The 17,401-nt window shown below is 39.8% G+C and overlaps 1 protein-coding gene across 3 annotated transcripts in view; it reads left to right on the top strand.

Moving 5' to 3' along the window:
- Positions 1-17,401, top strand: part of SMEK1 (SMEK homolog 1, suppressor of mek1 (Dictyostelium)) — a 57,181-nt gene that overhangs the window by 20,371 nt on the left and 19,409 nt on the right. For 2 of the 3 annotated variants that reach the window (XM_011949409.1, XM_011949410.1), the window contains exons 2-5: positions 3,141-3,196; positions 8,161-8,259; positions 11,741-12,358; positions 16,950-17,027. In XM_011949409.1, the coding sequence (XP_011804799.1) occupies positions 3,141-3,196; positions 8,161-8,259; positions 11,741-12,358; positions 16,950-17,027 (851 nt within the window). The remainder of the gene's footprint in view (positions 1-3,140; positions 3,197-8,160; positions 8,260-11,740; positions 12,359-16,949; positions 17,028-17,401) is intronic. The other variant, XM_011949411.1, reaches the window with a different exon arrangement.

Consider the following 17,401-nt stretch of genomic DNA (forward strand, 5'->3'; position numbering starts at 1 on the left):
TCACTGCAACCTCCGCCTCTGAGGTTAAAGTGATTCTCCTGCCTCAGCCTCCCGAGTAGCTGGGTTTAAATACTTGCACAACCATGCCCAGCTAATTTTTTGTGTGTCTTTAGTAGAGATGGGGTTTCACCATGTTGGCCAGGCTGGTCTCGAACTCCCTACCTCAAGTGACCCACCTGCCCGCCAAGGCAGGCGGATCATCTGAGGTCAGGAGTTCAAAACCAGCCTGACCAATATGGAGAAACCCTGTCTCTACTAAAAATACAAAATTAGCTGGGCATGGTGGCACTTGCCTGTAATCCCAGCTACTCAGGAGGCTGAGGCAGGACAATCACTTGAACCCAGGAGGCAGAAGTTGTGGTGAGCCGGGATCGCACCATTGCACGCCAGCCTGGGCAACAAGAGTGAAACTTCATCTCAAAAAAAAAAAAAGTAATATTGATCCATAATGTACTGTGTATACTTTATTATTTCTGTGGAGAATAATAGAATGCCATTTTTATTCTAGTAATTAAAATAATGAAAGACTACAAAGATAGTTGGAGATGTTTATGCTTTTTTTTAAATTTTATATTAAAAATATATAGGATGGGGTCTCACTGTTGAGACCAGGCTAACCTCAAGCAATCCTCCCATCTTGGCCTCTCAAAGTGCTAGGATTACAGGCATGCACCTTCCCTTTGTTTTTTGAGACAGGATCTCTTATCACCCAGTCTAGAGTGTAGTGATACAATCATGGCTCACTGTAGTCTTGAGATCCTGGGCTCAGGCAATCCTCCTGCCTGTCTCTTGAGTAGCTAGAACTATAGGCATGCACCACCACCTCATCCAGCTAATTTTTTTTTTTTTCTTTTTTTTTTTGAGGCAGAGTCTCTGTTGACCAGGCTGGATTGCAGTGATGCAATCTCAGCTCACTGCAACCATGCCTGGCTAATTTTTGTACTTTTAGTACGGATGGGATTTAACCATGTTAGCCAGGCTGGTCTCAAACTCCTGACCTCAAGTGATCTGCCCACCTCAGTCTTTCAAAATGCTGGGATTACAGGCGTGAGCCACCAAGCCTGGCCTACTTTTTCTTATTTTTATTTTATTTTATTGTTATTTTATTTTTGCAGAGGCAGGGTCCCGCTTTATTGGCCAAATTGTTCTCAAACTCCTGGCCTCAGGCAATCTTCCCACCTTAGCTTCCCAAAGTGCTGGGTTATAGGCATGAGCCACCGTACCTGGCCACCTGCTGCTTTTTCTTGTTATGGATGAAATCGTGAAAGTTGAGCATAAAGAGAATTGAAGGGGCACTGGAAAATGTGTTTTGATTAATCTGGCAAGAGTTGGAAAAAGAGGAAGATTAAAACAGTATTTTCTCTAAAACGTGAGAATGCTTATCTGAGCCTCCTAAGCCAAAACCAGTTTTTGTAAAGAAAGAAAACTAAAAGAAATGGGGTTTGTAGGGAATACAGGTGGAAAAAAATAATATGGAGAATGTTTAGTTACCTTAAGTACTCAAAGGATGAGAAAGAGATTTTGGATTAATTAGGTCACCTGTCCTAGACATAGTGGGAGGATTGGTGTGAAGTGGAAAGCTGTTTATGTGCATAGGACATACACAAATTGAGTTATCAGAGCCTGGTTAATTTACTATGTTCGGTATTACTTGGTACTGTTCTGAGCACACAGTAGTGAATGGTCAGTAAATCATTAATATTGGACAGTATCGTAAAACAGATGAATTTTGATGAAAAAGCAAACTAAATTTAGAAACGTTAAGAGCACTCTTAGCCATTTAGCCACTATTTGGAATGGGTAAAGCAATTGTTAAGTGTAATACGAGAAGAAATGAAAGCTCCGTATGAGAGATGGTTGCAGAGAAAACTGCTTTTTCTCAAATATTTTTGGGCCAGAGTTTGTCTTCAGGTAGTACTTGCAGGTATAAACTAGAACTGGTTGATAAGAGAAGAGGGGTATGGGAAGTCATACAATATATCAGAGATTTTAACCCAGATCATCTGACTTCACACTGTGCTGTTTGATTACCTTCTGCTGTCCATAAATTGGTAGATTTCTATTGTTACCCAGTCCTTACTCGTCAGATTAACCAAGCATGGTAGCTGGCCCCTGTAATCCCAGCTACCCAGAAGGTGGAGGTTTCAGTGAGCTGAGATCGCACAACTTCAACAGAGCCGAGACCCTGGCTCAGAAAAACATTTCTTAGGTTACAAGTTACTGTAATTAAACTTACATTGTTTTAAAAATAATTTTTCTAGGCCAGGCGCAATGGCTCACGCCTGTAATCCCAGCACTTTGGGAGGCTGAGGTGGGCGGATCACAAGGTCAAGAGATTGAGACCATCCTGGCCAACATGGTGAAACCCCGTCTCTACTAAAAATACAGAAATTAGCTGGGCGTGGTGGCGCATGCCTGTAGTCCCAGCATCTCAGGAGGCTGAGGCAGGAGAATCAAACCCGGAAGGTGGAGGTAGCAGTGAGCTGAGATCATGCCACTGCACTCCAGCCAGGACAACAGAGTGAGACGCCGTCTCAAATAATAATAATTTTTCTATAACGGAAGTTGAGTGTGCATCAAATGTTCAAAAAAGGAAATATGGCCAGGCACAGTGGCTTGCACCTGCAGTGCCAGCACTTTGGGAGGAGGGGGCAGTGGGAGGATCACTTGAGCCCAGGAGTTGGAGACCAGCCTGGGCAACGTAGCGAGACTCTATCTCTACAAAAAATGAAAAAAATTTTAAAAATATTTTTTGAGGCCAAGCGCAGTGGCTCACAGGTGTAATGCCAGCACGTTGGGAGGCCAAGGCTGGTGGATCACCTGAGGTCAGGAGTTCGAGACCAGCCTGACTAACATGGTGAAACCCCATCTCTACTAAAAATATAAAACATTAGCCTGGTGTGATGGCACACACCTGTAATCCCAGCTCCTTGGGAGGGTGAGACAGGAGAATCGCTTGAGCATGGGAGGCGGAGGTTGCAGTGAGCTGAGATCGCTCCACTGCATTCCAGTCTGGGCGACAGAGGGAAGGCTTATCCCAAAAACAAAAAAAAAAATTTAAGGAAATATGTATGTATGTAAGGGAATATAATTTTGCTGTTTTATAGTAACATAATGGAATGTCTTTTTCTATTTCCTAGGTTCTCTACTTTTAGAGTCCAAAATAAATCCTAACACCGCATACCAGAAACAACAGGTACAATTTTGAAGATGTTGTGTTTTATCTTGCATATTTTCCTTTTGAGTAAATGAAAGTTTATAATCTGATTGCTTATAGTGAAAAATTTAGAACAGATTACAACAGTTTGCCAGTGAAATTCTGAAATAGGATTTCTGCCAGTTCCTATAGTGTTTAACACAATAATTTTAAATTTAAAAAGCTTGCCACAAGTTAAAATGGAGTTTGTGTTCCACCTGTTATAGCAACTGAGCCCTAAAATTTCCTTGTTTTTACCTTAATAAAAAGGTGACCATTGATGTGATAAGCTGCTACTAACACAGTAGTAGCAGCTTCTTTTGCTGTTGTAGATGATAATGCAGAAAGAACATTAGTATCTCCCTCTACAGCAGTACTGTGTAGATAGGACTCTGTCATATGAATCTGATTATCTGATTTCTTTTACAGATTCCTGAATAGAGTCTTATGATATTACAGTTTTGAAGATAACTGTACTTAACAGTACAGTGTACTCAAAATACACTGTTTCTTAAGCCTTTCTAATATGCAATGAAATATCAGAAAGTAAATCTTTCACTTAGTATCAACTAGTGCTGTTATTAAATGGTATTCATTCAGTAGACACGCGCCTGCGCTTCATGTCCACCCACACACATACAAGATGAGTGCTCTATATAGTCAATGAAGTCAATCAAGATCAGTTCCCTCATTGCCCGGAAGATGCAGATACAAAATAGTTAATTTAAAAGAAAGAAGATTACCAGCTTGTTCATAAAGTGCTTTGCTTCATCATTGATCTTGAAAATACTAGAAAGAAGTTGGAATTGTTTTTATTTTTCCCATTAAGTGATGTGTAAAGGTCGTGACTTGTTTGACGTCACCCAAATAGTGGCTAGGAATGCTGGTATCAACTCCTAAATATCTTTAGTTGTGATCTATCTGTCCGCCAAACATTCATACAATATATTTTCTTGATAATTTGATAGTCTGATATAATACTGTGTTGCATTTAGTGTTCTTAAGAAAACTTAAGTTTGATGGAAAATTGAGAGCCTGGAATCTTGGTTTTGATCTTCCATACTTAAATACATTAAATTCATATTTTGAAGTTGTATTCAGCTGAAGAGTAAAAGCACATTTTAAGAAAAAGGAAAGATTGAAACTTTTGAGAATTAGTGAACAAATTCATGTGTCTCAGCCTATAGGTTGTTGGGTGATAAGCAAGATAATTTGGAGAAAAGTTGCTATACTATTTGGAATCTTCAAGGAAAACAAGAGCAGTTTCTAAAATTTTATAAACTTGCTAGATTTGTCAAATGGGTAATTAAGAGCATATGTCTGGCTATACCCTGACTTAAGCATCAGACTCCAAATGATTCTGAATATACATTACAGCAGAATGTATTATTGGCTTTATACTTATCCTAGTAGTCTTTATTGAGCTGATAATCTTAAGTATTTATCAGAGTTTTAGGAGCCATCTAATTTGGGCAAGTTGTTCCCCGCACCCCCAAGATGATTGTTATTTTCCCCCAACTTTGTTTTCATCACTAAGAAGTAGTACCAACTGGGCACAGTGGCTCATGCCTGTAATCCCATCACTTTGGGAGGCCGAGGCGGGCAGGTCACAAGGTCAGGGGATCAAGACCATCCTGGCTAACACAGTGAAACCCCGTCTCTACTAAAAATACAAAAAAAATTAGCTGGGCATGGTGGCAGGCACCTGTAGTACCAGCTACTTGGGAGGCTGAGGCAGGAGAATGGCGGGAACCTGGGAGGCGGAGCTTGCAGTGAGCCTAGATGGTGCCACTGCACTCCCGCCTGGGTGACAGAGCAAGACTCCGACTCAAAAAAAAGTAGTATCTATATTATGACTAGTTTTCATAACAGGATGTATCTTTCACATCCTGATCATGAGGAAACTGAGGCTCAGAAAGGTTACCTAACTTTCTAAGCATCACCTGCTACATAGATGGTGGTATTAGAATTTATACTGTGGCCTCTGTACCTCCTAAATTTCTTAGTATTTTCATTCCATGCTATTTTGAGGGAAAATAACGTAATTTAATTTTGTCTTACATGGAGACTTATAATAAATGCTCAGTATCTATTGAGCAGATAACCTTGTAAAGTATTTAGGCTGCCAGAATTATAGATTAACTGCAAATTCTTCTACACGTTGTTCTGTTCTGGTGAATTATAAAGGTAAACTAAAAATGAAACCTTACTAATTTTTGGCATGTTGATCTTAGAATGTTAATAGTTTTGAGCCTGAACTGCTACTCAGTCTGGATCAGATTGCCTGCCTGGGGTCTGTGATAGCTGGAAGTCCTTTAAGATAGTGTAAACAGGGGAGTTTGAGGTATTTTCCAAAATTCTGAATAAAAATTATAGACTTAGTAATACTGCACAACCAAATCAGATTCTCATTTATTTATTTCTGACTGGCAGCACTTTAGTCCAGCGAGACTACTGGTCTCTTGATTGACAGTTGTATAAATGACTGAACAGAGTTAATATGCAGTTTAGCAGATAAATTTTTCATTTTTATTCTTTTAGAGGTGGGGTCTTGATATGTTGCCCAGGCTGGAGTACTGGTTCACAGGTGTGATCTTAGTGCACTGCGGCTTCCAACTCCTGGCCTCAAGCAATCCTCCCTCCTCAGCCTCCTAACTAGCTGGGACTACAGGTATACACCATTGTGCCTCGCTTAGACACATTTTTAAACATGGAATCCATTTGTGTTATGTTGAGAAGTGTTCTCGGCTAGAAGTGGTGGCTCACACTTGTAATACTAGCACTTTTAGAGCCCAGGAGTTTGAGACCACCCTGGGCAACATGGCATAACTCCTCCTCTACAGAAAATACAAACATTGGGCATGGTGGCACATGCCTGTAGTTCCAGCTACTTGGGAGGCTGAGGTGGAAGGACCACCTGAGCCCAGGGAAGTAGAGGCTGCAGTGAGCCATGATGGTACCACTACACTACAGCCTGAGTGATGGAGACAGCATCTCAAAAAAAAAAAAAAAACCAGAAGTCCTTGCTAATGAGAAAGGTTAGAAACTGCTGCAGTAGAATCATAGGTCCTTAAAAGTACCTTAAGCTAGTCCTGTTTCCTCCTCAATACAGGAAGCATTGTCATCCCGATGGATGCCCAGTCAGCTTTTGCATGTCTGTTTTTGGTTACTTACTAGTAAGATTGAGTTATTTTTTTCTTTATACCATACTCCAATCCGTCTAACTTTACTCTTCTAAATTCTCTTTGTACCAGCTTGAAGAAACACCGAGTGGCATAGCCCTTCAGATTTGGAAGTTAGCCATTAAATGTGGCTCTCCCTAGTACCATTCAATTTCTTGTATGAGATGATTTATAGATTGCTGTCAATGAGAGGGCCCTTTTTTGAAATGGTGGATTGCTATCAAAGAGTATGTATATTTATTTATTGCCAGTACGATTTGAAAGGAATTTTTTTTTTTTTGAGACAGACTCTCACTCTGTCACCCAGGCTGGAGTGCAGCGGCACAATCTCGGATCACTGCAACCTCCGCCTCCCGGGTTCAAGTGACTCTCCCACATCAGCCTCCCATGTAGCTGGGATTACAGGCATCCGCCATCATCCTCGGCTAAAATTTTTTTGTATTTTTAGTAGAAATGGGGCTTTACCATGTTGGCCAGGCTGGTCTTGAACTCCTGACCTCAGGTGATCCACCTGCCTTGGCCTCCCAAAGTGCTGGGATTAGAGGCGTCAAAAGGATATATTAGGCCTTAATAAATATTTTGACTCTTTAATTTTTTTAATTTTTTAATTTTGTTATTTTTTTTGAGACAGAGTTTTGCTCCTGTTGCCTAGGCTGGATTGCAGTGGCGCTGTCTCAGCTCATTGCAACCTCTGCCTCCTGGATTCAAGCAATTTTCCTGCCTCAGCCTCCCAGGTAGCTGGGATTACAGGCACACGTCACCACGCCCGGCTAATTTTTGTATTTTTACTGAGATGGAGTTTCACCGTGTTAGCCAGGCTGGCCTCAAACTCCTGACCTCAGGGGGTCCGCCCACCTTGGCCTCCCAAAATGCTGGGATTACAGGCATGAGCCACCATGTCCAGCCATATATTTTTATCATACCATGCATATCGTAGAATATATGCTGTTGGTACTGTGAGGGATATAAAATGGTCTCAGTATTGTATGTGCACTGTTTTGCTGAGATTACATCTTAATAAAAACTGTCGAACTATTCATTAAATTTTCATTAAAGTTCTGTCTAGATGGCCAGGCACTGTGGCCTATGCCTGTAATCCCAGTGCTTTGGGAGGCCAAGGCGGGAGGGCCTGAGGCCAGGAGTTCAAGACCAGCCTAGGCAACATGACAAGACCTCCATCAAAAAACTAAGAAGTTCTGAATAGGAATGAAAGTGTGGTAGGTGCTAGGAGTTTGCTGCTTCTTGAACCATAGCACTTCGCTAAGTTTTTTTTGAACGTATGTACAGATAAATGCTAACATACTACAAATTTAGCCAATAATTTCAAGAGCTTCGTGGATCTCAGAAGCCCCTGGTGAAAAACACCTGCTGACAATAGAGGGAAGAGAGAAAGAGTTGTTTTAACCCTATCGTCCTAACATGTCCTAGCTATTTTATACTTAGATTTCCTCTTTGGACATTTTATTGACAGCATAAAATACAAGTCAGTATGCTTGGATAGTGTTGGTGTAATTGGTATAATGTTTTTATCTTTTGCAGTGCATGAAAAGAATATATTCCATATATTGGTTTAAGTTGTCCTTAAGGAAACATTATTTTTGTTTTATAGATTGGGGGAAGTGAAGTGTAAAAAGTCGTTGTTCTGAAAAAGAAAGACATTGGTAATTGCCAGTATTAGTGTTGCAAGAAGTAAAATGAGCACAGTTTTATTTCCTTTTGTTTGTTCATTTTCGTTTGTGATAGTGTATGTTAATCATTCAGACTCCTTTTATGTTTCCAAAGGACACTCTGATTGTGTGGTCTGAAGCAGAAAATTATGACTTGGCCCTTAGCTTTCAAGAAAAAGCTGGATGTGATGAAATTTGGGAGAAAATATGTCAGGTAATTTTTTAAATAAAAAATCAGCATGCTTTCTTGAAGTGTTTATTTTTCGCCATGCTTTCAACTAATGCCCAAGAGTTTAAATTTCAAATTGATCTTTTAAATTCACTGTTGCTTTGAACTTGATTTAAAGGAAGATATAATTTATTGACACTAAACTCTCTAGCTCATACCTTTGCTGAACTCCAGTGTTTTATATCCACCTGCCTTTTTGAAACTTTCTCCTTGTGTGTTCACTAGCATCTCAAATTTAGTACTCCAAAACCAAACATAATCTTCCCACATACATCTGTCCCATCTTCTTCTAAGTGCCATCCAGTTGCTGAAATCAGAAACTTGTGGATCATGTTTATCCTTCCATCGTCGCTTTTACCCATTCAATCCCCCCACCTTTATTATCTCGATAATAAATCTTGATCCATTAGTTTATCTTCATTTTTACTATTGTAGTTTTCCAAGCCACCATCATTTCTTGCCTGGTTTATTGGTTTTGACTGATCTTCCTAAATCAACATTTTAGCTACGGTGATTATGTGATCTTTTGAAAAATGCAAGTCTGATCATATCACTTTTTTGTTTATAACTTCTTGTGGCTCTCGAAAGAAAACCCACCCTTGTACTTGTCTTGAGCAGTATGGCTCTTGGCTGACGATTCAGCCTTACTCTGCCTCTAGGCTTGAATGTTCTTAATTTATTCTGGAGTTTCCTAGTGACATAATTGCAGCCTTTTGTGAATTTGCATTTGTATGTGCTCTCGTTGCTAAAGCCATTGGCTCTTGTTATACACTCATTTAGGCCATTTCTTTCCAGAGAAGGTTTCTCCATCTCCATGTTTACTTTATCTGGAGAATAATTTTCACCAGATTCCTTAATTCCTTTGAGTGTGGCCCTCAAACCAGCAACACGAGCATGACCTGGGAACTGACAGAAATGCAAATTCTGAGACCAGCCCCCCTCCCGCCGACCCTAGACCTACTGGATCAAAAACTGCAAGTAGTGTCCAACAATTGTTTTTTAAAATCCTTTCTTAGGAATTCTGTTTTCACAAGCCCTATAGGCCAGACTTTTCTCTTTAAAGGACAAGATGGCAAATATTTAAGGCTTTGCAGGCCATATAGTCTCTGTCACAGCTAGATCAACTCTGGTATTGTAGTTCGGAAGTAGCTGTAGACAGCACATTAATGAATGGAGGGGCTGTCTTCTATAAAACTTCTATTTACAAAAACAGGCACAGACCAAATTCGGCTGTAGTTTGTCGCCCCCTGCTTTTGGTGATTCTGATGCACCCTGAAGTTTGACAGCCATAGCATTCATAGAAGATATAGTGCCCTTAGCACAGTTTTTTCTTAACTTATGGAATTTATTTCAACTATATATTCTACTTAGCTGTGCTTTTCATAAATTAAGCTGTTAAGCTGTCCCTTTCCTTCTCTGAAACATGAAAGGACTAACATTTATATCTGAATGCCATCCATCTTTTTAGTTTTTCTTTGCTTTCTGTCCAACAATTCTATTTATAGCACATTTCTCTAGATTTTGTTTTGTAGAGTTCTCCCAAAGAGAGAGAGGTGACATCAATGAGTTCAGGCTATGTTAATAGCATCTGTTATTCAGACAAATGTTGTTCTCCTCTGTTTCATCTTTCTGAATCAAACAGTCCCACTCTGGATGCAGTCTTCCTTTATGCCAATGTGCAACTCAAACCTGAACTCAATCTGTCATTGTCATGCCTGTCTCTCCTTTAATATTGTCTGATCTTTACCTTTGTTCGGTCTTCAATGCCATAAAGTTTTCCGTCATATAAAGTTGGGGCACAGATAGTAGTACTTGCATGCTTTCTCTATAATAATTTTATCACTAGCTGCGTTATCTTCTTTTCTGGTATTCCCTTTCAACATTTACATAGTTTATTTTCAAGGTGTCATTTCTCAGTCACTATGGGTTCTGTCTGAACTTCTCAATCATTTTCTAGATCCAAGAAAGTCATTACATTTTGCTCTCTGAGATGTTAAATGTTTTTCTGTTTCTTGAACCATGTTCACCAATTTTTGTCTGAACTCAAAAAGATGGCATTTTTAATATAATAAGGGCACTCCTCTCTTTTCATTCGGTTTGTTAATCAAAATCTAACATTTTTCTGTGGTAAAATCATAGTTTGGGTATTAGGAACTTAAAATTATAATGAGAGCTTACATAATTAACAAATTCAGAGCCAATGTGAGACCTTGTCAGGTACAAGCCATGAATGTGACTTGACTTGCCTCCTTTCAGTGCTGCTGTCCACTTGGTTGAGGTCAAGACCATATCACCTTGCAGCACATTTCAAGAAAAGTATTCCAGGTCATCATCTCTTCTAGTATCTATCAATGCATCTGTTCATTACACCAAGCAATTTAAACTTCTTGGCTTTTTCATACAAGGTCTAATTTTTTTCATCCCTTTACATTCTACTTGGCCTTCTACTTGCTTTAGTGGTCACTGTCTCAAATTGTAGTGCCACGATAACAAAATTTCTTTCCTTTCAAAGTTTATCCTTGACCTTTTGTTACCAAAAAATGCCTTACTTTAAAATGTAGTCAATGTAAGTTACCTTTTGATAATAAGAGCCACTCCAGTGGCATAAAATTGGGTTTTATGACAGATTTTCGGGCTCCTAGAGGGATCCCGAAGGCTACAGGTTAGGGTGCGTAGAAAGGAAAGTATTTTTGTGGTTTGGTTACTTAACCTTCAGCAGACCTTTTTTGGAGGTAACTCCTACTACATACATATAGGGTGTATTTACTTTTACGTGGCTTCATTTTTATGTAGGTACTCTTGTATTCTGCCTAGTGTTTTTTAAATCCTATTTTTGGGCTGTCAGTATTTATAGCAAATCAGTGACTCACTTTGGTCCAAAGCCAGTTTGTTCATGCTCTTTGGCCCTTGGTTTCTACAGTCAATTAATGTTAAGTATTTTACTTTTTGCTTATAATTATATATATTTTCTGTGATCATAACATTATGATATTTGGTGTTTGTTTGGTCTTCACCTCAGAGTTAAATATTGAAGAGCTTGGTGGTGGCAGCTATCCTTTAGCACAGTCCTAGGACTGTTTCTGAGACTTGCCCTGGTCTGCTGGAAAAGAGGGCCAGGGATATGAGATGTTAGTGGCTGTTTTAGCATCAGGCTTCTGTTGTGAGTCTGCAGAGGTCTGTTTCATAACAGTCTCACTTAGTTTAGCCTGTCCTAGAAAGTTGTTCTTGCCAGCAGACCTCATGCTTTATAAGGAAGCTCAGTCTGTTTTTGAACTTTGACTAACTTCCTTAAAATTGAAAGTATACGTTATTTGGAGAAATGTAATGTAGAAAAATAGGCAGTTTTGTCTTGAAAATTATCATTATAGGTTTCTTACAACATCTCTTGTATTCATCTTAGAATATCATTTAGGTTAGCTGGTCAGTTGTTACATACTTAGTCAGCAATCAAATTTTTTTTCCATAGGTTCAAGGAAAGGACCCTTCCGTGGACATCACTCAGGACCTTGTGGATGAATCTGAAGAGGAGCGTTTTGATGATATGTCATCGCCAGGCTTAGAATTGCCATCTTGTGAATTAAGTCGCCTTGAAGAAATTGCAGAACTTGTGGCATCATCTTTACCTTCACCTCTTCGTCGTGAAAAACTTGCACTGGCACTAGAAAATGAGGGTTATATTAAAAAGCTCCTGGAGCTTTTTCATGTGTGTGAGGATTTGGAAAATATTGAAGGACTGCACCACTTGTATGAAATTATCAAAGGCATCTTCCTCTTGAATCGAACTGCTCTTTTTGAAGTTATGTTCTCTGAAGAATGTATAATGGACGTCATTGGATGTTTAGAATATGATCCTGCTTTATCACAACCACGAAAACACAGGGAATTTCTAACGAAAACAGCCAAGTTTAAAGAAGTGATTCCCATATCAGATCCTGAGCTGAAACAAAAAATTCATCAGACATACAGAGTTCAGTATATACAAGATATGGTTCTACCAACTCCTTCAGTCTTTGAAGAAAACATGTTATCAACACTTCACTCTTTTATCTTTTTCAATAAGGTAGAGATTGTTGGCATGTTGCAGGTGAGTTAGATCATTCCTTTTTTCATACTTCAAGAGATGCAGCAAAAACAATTTGCTCCTTTTAAATACATATATTAAGTTTTAATTTTGTTAATGTATAAAGTTAAGTATTTGTGAGATATTTTAAGAGATTATAATATATAATAATACTATGAGACCAGAAGGTTACTGTATCTGGGATTGGAGAGGTAAGTATGATAAATGTAGTTTGAAGAAATGGTACAACGGGATGATTTTTTAGATACTGGGTCTTGCTCTGTTGCCCAGGCTGTAGGGCAGTACAGCGCACTGCAACCTCCACCTCCGCTTCCCTGGCTGAAACAATTCTCCCACCTCAGCCTCCTGAGTAGCTGAGACCACAGATGTGCACCACCACCCCCAGCCAATTTTTGTATTTTTTGTAGAGATGGAATTTGTCATACTTGCCCAGGATGGCCCCAAACTTCTGAGTTCAAGCAGTCTGCCTGACCCGGCCTCCCAAAGTGCTGGGATTACAGATGTGAGCCACTGGGCGCAGCCTGACTTTTTTCTTTTTTCTTTCTTTTTTTTTTTTTTTAGTAAAGTTGGGGTCTTGCTTTGTTGCCCAGCTGGAGTACAGTGCCACAGCCATAGCCCATTGCAACCTTGAACTCCTGGGATTGAGTCATCCTCCCACCTCAGCCTTCCAATTAGCTAAGACTACAGATGCATGCCACCATACCCACCTTTTAACTTTTTTTTATAAAGAATGGATCTCACTTTGTTGCCCAGGCTGGTCTCAAACTCCTGGCTTCAAGCAATTCTCCCACCTTAGCCTCCCAAAGTGTTGGGATTACAGGTGTGAGCCACCATACTCAACTACAGGAGGATAACATTAATGAAATGGTTGAATGCTGAACTTTGGGGTTATTACTCTATGAATTATGCATAGAATAGAACAGATTGGAAGAGGAAAGAGTGAAGCACAAAGCCAAGAGAAATGTCACTAAATACAGAATATAAATTCTAATGAGAATTGTGGGCCAGGCACTGTGGCTTGTCTCTACCAAATAAATAAAATTTAAGGCGAATTTGTAAAAATCCCACAAAATGATACAGTAAAGGTCCAGTTTCGGGGTCTAGGGAATGTAGCAGAGGAGGCAAATTATAACTGCATGTATCCCTACCAAAAGCCACTTTTTGCTAAGGAGTGTGCCTGTGGGTGAGTTAAACCCATGTGAATTTGAGTTTCAGCTCCGTCTGTCACTTAAAACTCTCAGTAGCTGTATGAGTTGGGCAGCCTTAACTTCTTAAAGCTTCAGTTTCCCCATCTGAAGGATGGTGACATTAATGCCTACCCTGTAAAGTTGTCTGAAAATTAACTGAGGTCAGGCATATAAAGAAAGTTTAATATGATGTAAGATTTGTGGGAATTTTTTAAAGTATCTGTTGATAATTGCTTATTAAAATGTAGATTTTTTTTCTTATAGTATGCCCAGTCTCTCTGATCTGGTGTTTTAGGGTGTTTGCATCACAATCCCCTAGGGTGCAGTGTGGTGAATTCCGCACAAAACAGAGTGGAAGTCTCTGAGAGCTAGACAATAATTTGCATTTGTAACACCCTCAAAATTAGAAAACCTCTTACTGTGTCATCCCAGTGTGTGAATCGGTCTATTCTAACTGAAATAGAAGTTTACATAGGCTGGGCCTAGTGGCTCACACCTGTAATCCCACCACTTTGGGAAACCAAGGCGGGAGGATCGATTGAACCTGGAAGTTAAAGACTAGCCTGGGTCTGGGTGTGATGGCTCACGCCTATAATCCCAGCACTTTTGGAGGCCAAGGCAGGTGGGTCACCTGAGGTCAAGAGTTCAAGACCAGCCTGGCCAACATGGTGAAAACCCGTCTCTACTAATAGTAAAGTACAACAGTTAGCTAGACGTGATGGTGGGCACCTATAATCCCAGCTACTCAGGAGGCTGAGGCAGGAGAATCATTTGAATCTGGGAGGCAGAGGTTGCAGTGAGCTGAGATCGTGCCATTGCACTCTAGCCTGGGCAACAGGAGTGAAATTCTGTCTCAAAAAAAAAGTTGTGGTTTTTTTTTTTTAATTAGCCAGATATGGTGGTGCATGCCTATAATCCTAGCCACTTGGGGAGCTGAGTTGGGAGAATCGCTTGAGCCCAGGAGTTTGAGTCTGCAGTGAGCAATGATCATGCCACTGCACTCAAGCCTGGGTAACAGAGTGAGACCCTATCTCAACAAAGCAGTAAGTTTATGTAGTACAAAGAAAGAATTGTTATTTGCATGCATACACACACACACACCCGCATGTTGTTTTTTATTCTTTGATGCCTATGATATTGTAAGAATAACAGATCTTTGGGAGGCTGAGATGGGCAGATCACTTGAGATCGGGAGTTCGAGACCAGCCTGACCAATATGGCGAAATCTCATCTCTACTAAACAAAAACTAGCCAGGCGTAGTGGTGGACACCTGTAATCCCAGCTGCCCAGGAGAATGAGGCAGGAGAATTGCTTGAATCCGGGATGCGGAGGCACATGCCTATAATCCCAGTTACTCCAGAGGCTAAGACAGGAGAATCACTTGCACCTGGGAGGCAGAGGTTGCATTGAGCCAAGGTCGCACCGCTGCAGATAAGTGTAATATGACTTGGAAGATCTTTTAAGACTTTACCTCAGGTGTATAAGTAAAATAATTATTTGAAACCTGCATTTGTTAAGTATAGAAAGGAAGACAATAAATGTAGTAAGAGCTTCTTGATAGCACACATTACATATAAAGCAGTATGTTTAATCATATGTCTGTTCCAGTTTAGAAAATTTTGTATTTCTAAAGTATTAGCCAGTGATAGCCAAAAAAAGGAAAAGTATGAATTAAAATACTGAGTTCTTCTGATCCTTTTCTTCAGCTCCATATGGTTCTGTTTTTGTTATGTGGGGATTTGTCACTTCTGTGTTTTCTTGGTCTTCGTACATGTAAAATGCCAGTTTTATTCATTAAGTATGAATAATTTCAAGTTGTTAAATCTTTGCTTCCCCGCAATATGCTGTGTAAAATATTGGCTGCTAATACGTCTGTTTCTCTTGATGCTGGACATTTCTATCCAAAGTGCTGCTGTGAAGGCTGTAGCATTTTACAAATGTTTTGGCAAGAAGTGATTGAGGTCTAGTTTAATGCAGGTTCCTGCCCACTATGTGTAGCCCCATGCACACATAATATCATGCCCTCTTAACATTGACTGCTTCCTTTGTAGTACCATAAATTCTTACTTTCTCTACTTCTGTACCCCCAACTGCAGCAGTTCAGAGAATATCTTTTTTAACCATTTGATATCCATTTGGTAGAATATAGTGTATTGGGGATGTATCTTGAAATTGGATGCCATTTGGGTAACAAACATGGTCAAGGTCATATTAGTGAGGTATGACCTGTTTCGACATTTTAGAAAAAGTAAAGGTGGGAATAACCAAACTAACTTAGTGCCACAGAAGGTTTTTCTGGAGCACTCACAACAGTGAATTCCGGAGTTAGTAATCTAGTGGGAGCTTCTATACATATCCATGTGTATGTGTATTTAGAGTGAGGCATGTCTAGGGATAGAGTGGTATTGAATCTACTTCCACTAGCTGAGGTAGTATGTAATTTAAATAAAATCTTAGTCGAGCATGGTGGTTCATGTCTGTAATCCCAGCACTTCAGGAGGCCCAGGCCAACGGATTGCTTGAGGTCAGGAGTTCAAGACCAGACTGGCCAACATGACAGAACCCCGTCTCTGCTACAAATACAAAAATTAGCTGGGCGTAGTGGTGTGTGCCTGTAGTCCCAGCTACTAAGGAGTCTGAGACAGGAGAATTGCTTAAACCTGGGAGGCGGAGGTTGCAGTGAGCCGAGATGGCACCACTGTGCTCTGCCTGGGTGACAGAGCAAGACTTTGTCTCAAAAAGCAAAACAAAACAAAAGCCAGGATCTCGATGAAAAAATAGAGATGAGAAGCATTGACCGGGCAATCATGAAGGCTCTACCACCTTAATTGGGCTTGGGTAAATTTTAAAATCCAAGTCTCAATTATAAAATGAAGTAAAACAAAAAGTTCTAAATTTTGCTTTTTAAATAATTGAGTCATTCTCTGTATCTTTAAAACACTAAAGTAGCTTTGTCTTCATTTTCATTCTCATTTGAGAGGTTGTAGAACCTACCCTTTAAAAGTTAAGGTTATAAAACCTATGAAAATAAGGAGTCAGAAAGTGTTCGTCCTGCTATTTTTGTAAATAATATTTTATTGCAATACAGCCATATCCATTCATTTACAGTTGTCTGTGACTACTTTCGTACTACTGGACCAGGGTTTGAGTACTCGTAGTAGAGATCACATGGGCCACAAAGCTCAAAATATTTACTACCTGGCCTTTAAATAGGCTTAGAAAATAGAACCTTGACAGAATTTTGTACTTTAATAGTGTGGTTTTTCTTTCTTTTAAGAAAATAAAAAGACAGCATTGCCAATACCTTCCTTTTTTCAGTTATTGCCATTTATATTAAAGTGTCCTGAAATTATATTTTAGTACAATCTTAGCATTAACATAATTGCATTTGTCCTTTGTTTCACAGGAAGATGAAAAATTTTTGACGGATTTGTTTGCACAACTAACAGATGAAGCAACAGATGAGGAAAAAAGACAGGAATTGGTAAGAAATTAGATACTATGAAAGGCATAAAAATAAAACCACTGGCCGGGTTTGATGGCTCATGCCTGTGATCCCAGCACTTTGGGAGGCCAAGGTGGGTGGATCACGAGGTCAGGAGTTCGAGACCAGCCTGGCGAGCATGGCAAAACCCCGTCTCTACTAAAAAGTACAAAAATTAGCCAAGAATGGTGGCAGGCGCCTGTAGTCCCAGCTACTCAGAAGGCTGAGGCAGGAGAATCGCTTGAACCTGGTAGGCAGAGGCTGCCGTGAGCCAAGGTCGTGCCGTTGTACTCCAGTGTGGGCGACAAGCAAGACTCTGTCTCAATAAATAAATAAATAAATAAATAAATAAAACTTTTTATATCACTTATCCT

This window comes from Colobus angolensis, unplaced genomic scaffold (assembly GCF_000951035.1).
Source record: "Colobus angolensis palliatus isolate OR3802 unplaced genomic scaffold, Cang.pa_1.0 Scaffold3, whole genome shotgun sequence".
NCBI lineage: Eukaryota > Metazoa > Chordata > Mammalia > Primates > Cercopithecidae > Colobus > Colobus angolensis.